We start from the raw sequence: 5,000 nt of genomic DNA on the forward strand, positions 1-5,000 counted from the left end.
AGTTTAGTCTGGTCAGAGAGTGTCTGGAATGCTCTGTACGTATGATTTATTATGTGTTCATAAACCCTACAAGGTAGCAGGATAGGTTGCTCTGTCTACACCTCACTCTGTCGTCTCTCACTCTCTCTCTCTAAGCTAAACCCTCTCTCCCTGGTCCCCTAGGTAACGGAGGAGACTGCGGAAGTGGTCAAAGCTCTAGGCTACGGCGTCACTCTACGCGGGGTGATTAATGTCAAGGGCAAAGGTCAACTCACCACTTACTTCATCAACACCAACTAATCAATTCCCTGGCCCTCCCCTCAGCTAATAACAGCACTGCCAGCTGATTATGTGGCCGTGGAAATGAACTTGACCTGATAGGCTGAACTTCCAATCAGGAGCTGGGGCTTGACATTCCCACCATGAAACCGGAAAGCGGGATAGACCAGTGGTTAGGGAGTTCGACCTCCAGCCAGAAGGTTTCGGGTTCGGACCCCACTGACTGCAGCCTTGCCTGTAGGCATCCATGACAAGATGCCCCCCTGAAGCTGAATTCCCATGAAGCTGAATTCACCTTCTGCGTCCCACATTGGGGAAGACCCGCCCAGCGACTGAGAGGCACGGCGCGGAGCTGCCTGAGTACATGCTCTTACCTCAGGGGATGGTGTACTCAAGGAAACACATGTTGTAAAGGCATCATATCCATGGGAAAAATATGTTATAATGTGGTTTAAATGCAATTCTGAAAAGCGGTTGGAGCGCGGATGTGCCGGACGAAGATGTGAGACTGGGCCTTAACCCCTACCTGCTCCCTAATGACATGTATCTGAATTCACTGTATGGCACTTTGAGTAAAAGCATCTGCTAGATAGTCAATTGGACTGTGGAATGATGTTATACGGCTGCCTTAAGAAAATGTATATTTGAAGCATAATAATGTCGTTCTTTATAATAGAGAGGGAATGTATGTTTTGCTCTGATATGACGACTGTAAAGCCTGATAAATATTGAAAAGCACAGCTCTTTTATTACACATTTAAAATGCAAATATGTTTTTAGTTTCTTTTCAGTTTAGTGCAATTAATGAAAAAATGTTCAGTTATGGTTTGAAACATTCAGGAATTCTTCAAACTGTTTTATTCTGTGCACGTGAATACTCAAATAGTTTGCTCCAGCTTCTAGGCATAGTATTTTTCTACTTTTATTTATGAATCAAAAATAATAATAATAAATATATTATACTTGGATTGTTTCTTTTTTGTGTGTGTGTGTGTGTGTGTGTGTGTGTGTGTGTGTGTGTGTGTGTGTGTGTGCCATAGAGTCTATACTTCACCTTTGTAGAGTGTATAGGTGCGAAGGCACCGCCTCCTATATACGTCAGCAGTCTTTCTCAGCTGCTGTTGGCCCGTTTCGGTGCCAATCAACTGCTTCCTGCTTCAAGCGCTGCGTTGTAATAACTAACCAACGATGTTGAAGCAAAGTTGAAACAAGTTTGTAGTCGATTTGACTGAAATCAGACGGAGCAACAATGATTTACTCGTCACTTTTAACCGAGGTTTAGGCGAGAGAGATCGCCTTAAATACTTCTAGACGGCATTGCGCCAAGGATGAACCTTTGTAGAGCAGGAGTTGAAAACGCCTTGGTCTCTGGTAGGTAGGAAGTGTCTCATAACACTCTTTTATTGTCAAACTTTTATATTCATTTCAAGCTGAATATCACTGAATGAACCGAGTTGTGGCATTTCCTAAAAAAAATAATGTGTATTTTTAAACGTTGGAATCTTGTTTGTCTCCACAGGTTTTCTCCACGCATACTGCGTAAAATAAGTTGGATTTGGAGGAGTTGGTTTCCTCCTACACAATGTCTGGCGGTCCGCAGCCACCCAGGAGACGTCGCAAGATGTTCCTGATCAGCAGCCACCTGAAGCTGCAGGATCAGTTGGAAGGAACCATTCGTTTGGAGAGGGGGAGCATCTGTCAGGAGCAGTCAGTCCCCAGCTCCCGAGCGGACCAGAGCTGGGTGAAGGTAAACAGAAACGCCCCTTTATCGATGCTATTATACCTTCATGACTCAATCGCGCATTGTTTGTTAGATGAAAACAACTATCACAACCTTTACATAAAAAATAGGAAGAAACGTTCTGAAGAGTGGGATTTGCTGTAAAATATAATATTATATAAGATGCTCAACACATGCAACCATCGCACCAAACACACCGTTATGAACCTCTAAAAGAGGAAGGAGCTATCTACCGAGTGAGAATAATATTATAATATATAAATATGACCACACATTCCGTCCTCCCGTTAAACACACCGCTGCTGTCCAGCGGACAGTGATCTACAAGTATGGCCATAAAGCTGCGTCCAAGGTGACTGTGAATATCTTCATCGCAAGTTAGTGAGCTAAAGGAAAAAGGTTGAAATGCTGAGAATAGGACGGTAAGATTCAATCACAGCTCAAATAAAAGGATAGTTTCAATCTTTTGGGCCTCTTCTCTCCTAGGTGTTGGACATCAGCATGTTGTTGCGGATTGACAGGATCCACCTGCTGGACATTCCCAATGACCTCAGCGGCCTATTGGAGGGCGTCCCTGACCCGGAGGCCCGCCTTAAACTGTTTGGTAAAATCAACACGATAATAAACGTGAAACGCAGTAAAACATTTACTTACATTTAAAAGTCGGTCAATAATCGGTTCAATAACTTGAACCATACTAAGACGAAAAGGGTAAAACATGATGATTATAAATGCCATGAATAGGCAACAAATGATTCATTATAAGTACAATTAAGTAGCCTATCATTATTGATTGGTTTAACAATAGTAGAAATGTTACACTGCAGAATATTACATGTTTATAACGATTATATTGCACCTGATGTTTACTGGGCTGTCTCTCAGGCAACCCGCAGAAGCTGCGTCAATTGGCTGCCTTACCCCTCGGCGCCGCCCTCATGGTGCAGAGGAGCCAATCAGATGAGTTCATGGAGGCGGAGCTTCGCTACAGAGGCCCTCTGACCAGAGGAGGCACGGCCATCATGTTTGGAGTTGAGCTCAAGGTAAGGAGTAGCAAAGATTTAGCTTTGTTGTCTCTATCAAAGGGCCCCTATTTAACTACCTAAGGTGGGACAATGAATAGCCATTACAAGCCAATCAGAATCAACCCTTTCTTGAGGAGGGCATCTTGCTCACAGGGTTAGGGTTCAAACCCAGTACTTTTCGGCAGAGAACCCCCTAGCAAACTACAGTATCCTGCAGCCCTGCTCTATGTTTATGATGTTTAATGTGTTCATATATGCTACAGTGTAGCAGGATATGTTGTTCTCTCTGCACCTGCTTAAAGTGTTCATGTCAGCAATGTCTTAAGTTTCTTTCTTTCTTTTTCTTTCTTGCGTTGTTCTCTTACCTTCCTGTAGGGGGCGGCGGCGGGACACGGGGTGAGCAGCTCCTACAAGGGCCAGTCTCTCTTCGTCTGCCCCAAGGCCTCTGCCCTCTTCTTACCGGCTAGTCGCGTCCATGTACGGCGGTTGTCACGCGGCAACGCCCCGAACCCAGGTCAGGAACACGCCGGCGGAGTCACCACCAACAACAGCTACAACAACAAAGGTTACCGCGGTAGCGATGACCACCCCAACACCCATCCTCTTCAGCACCAGCCGCCGGCACCGCAGCCTCGCGCAGGCGTCCGCGCTACCTTCCACCAGCGCCGCGAGGGCCAGCCTCTAGAAGCCGTTAGCATTCTGCCCCGCACGGCGGAGTCGGCGCCCGTCAACGCCCCGAGCCAAGCTACGGCAAGAGCTGCCTCCCCCCCCTTGCTGCAGGTGTGCCAGCGGGTGTGCTTCACCCTGGAAGACAGGGTCCAGGGCGGGGAGGTGCGCTACTGTGGGCCCCTGCCTGGTCGGGCCTCCTCGGGAACGTACGTGGGAGTACTGCTGGTATGTGTTGTTGTATGCAGATGAAATGATAATGCTTATGGTACTTTGAGGGAAATGTGTTAAATCAACAGGTTATGACCTTCACTGGGTTGGTTAGTGTGTTTAAGCATGCTGTTGGCTTGTTTTGACCTTTGGTTAGCGTCTGTGTTCCCTAATTCTCAGGATGCTCCAGTGGGCAACTGGGATGGCCATTATAAAGGGGAGAGGCTGTGTCAGATCCCCAGCCCCCTGTATGGACAACTGCTGCCCATCGCTAAAGTCTCCCAAGGTACTAGGATTCTCCTTTAATGTAGGGCCTCACCTAGTCCTGTTGCTTAAGCATGCTTACGAGATGAGATTGATGGCATTTAACCCTCAACCTCGAACATAGTCTACTATCTAGCTATCTAGCTCTATATTTCAGCTCTCTTTTTCTCTCTATCCGTCTCCAACCACAGAGTCCAGATCAAATCGTCTTCCAGGACCGGTCCCCTCCAACCCTAAACCCATTCTAAAGCCGCCCCCCGTCTATAAACCTAGCCCCTCCCTCTCCCCCACCCCCCCGCCTAAAGTGGCCTTGATGCCCCCCAAGCTCCCCTCCCCGAAACCAGCCCTGAATACCCCTCCCTTACCCCCTCCCAAGCAGCCCTACAAGGTCCTCCCCCCGGTCCCAGTCCCGCCCCCCAAACCCCAGGCCCTGCCCTCGCCGATCACCACCGCTGTGGACCAACCGTGGCCCCCCAACGGGGAGCACGGCCCCGCCATGCTGTCGCCGGGCGGAAGCGAGGACGGCGGCTGGAGGGACAGAGGGATGGATGTGGCGATGGAGCTGGAGGTGGGGTCCATGGTGGAGGTGAACGACCCGCCCCTTTTTGGCGTGATCCGCTGGATTGGACGAATCAGTGGGATCAACCTGACGGTGGCCGGACTCGAACTGGTAAGACGGAAGGCTGTCGTTGTTGTGTTTGATCGGCCACTAGCATATTCGCAGCCAAACTGCTTGCCACGGATCAGAGTCCGTCCATATTTGAAACGGAATATTAAAGGTGACATATTATACCACCAGGTGTGAGTGTGATTAGCCATTACGAGCCGTTTGAAAA

General features: G+C 48.3%; 2 protein-coding genes across 2 annotated transcripts in view; both read left to right on the forward strand.

The window, feature by feature from the left end:
- The window catches only part of LOC307091293 (adenylate cyclase type 2), a 16,597-nt gene extending 15,371 nt beyond the window's left edge, over positions 1-1,226 (forward strand). Inside the window, exon 23 of the mRNA XM_079758240.1 lies at positions 163-1,226. Within this exon, the coding sequence (XP_079614366.1) occupies positions 163-279 (117 nt within the window). The 3' untranslated portion in view covers positions 280-1,226. The remainder of the gene's footprint in view (positions 1-162) is intronic.
- A 199-nt stretch (positions 1,227-1,425) lies between these two features.
- cyld3 (cylindromatosis (turban tumor syndrome) 3) overlaps positions 1,426-5,000 on the forward strand; it is an 8,958-nt gene continuing 5,383 nt past the window's right edge. Inside the window, exons 1-7 of the mRNA XM_079758341.1 lie at positions 1,426-1,629; positions 1,778-2,005; positions 2,486-2,603; positions 2,885-3,042; positions 3,400-3,918; positions 4,081-4,186; positions 4,356-4,834. Coding sequence (XP_079614467.1) covers positions 1,841-2,005; positions 2,486-2,603; positions 2,885-3,042; positions 3,400-3,918; positions 4,081-4,186; positions 4,356-4,834 — 1,545 coding nt within the window. The 5' untranslated portion in view covers positions 1,426-1,629; positions 1,778-1,840. The remainder of the gene's footprint in view (positions 1,630-1,777; positions 2,006-2,485; positions 2,604-2,884; positions 3,043-3,399; positions 3,919-4,080; positions 4,187-4,355; positions 4,835-5,000) is intronic.

Source organism: Pollachius pollachius (genome assembly GCF_949987615.1).
Source record: "Pollachius pollachius genome assembly, chromosome: 20".
Lineage (NCBI taxonomy): Eukaryota > Metazoa > Chordata > Actinopteri > Gadiformes > Gadidae > Pollachius > Pollachius pollachius.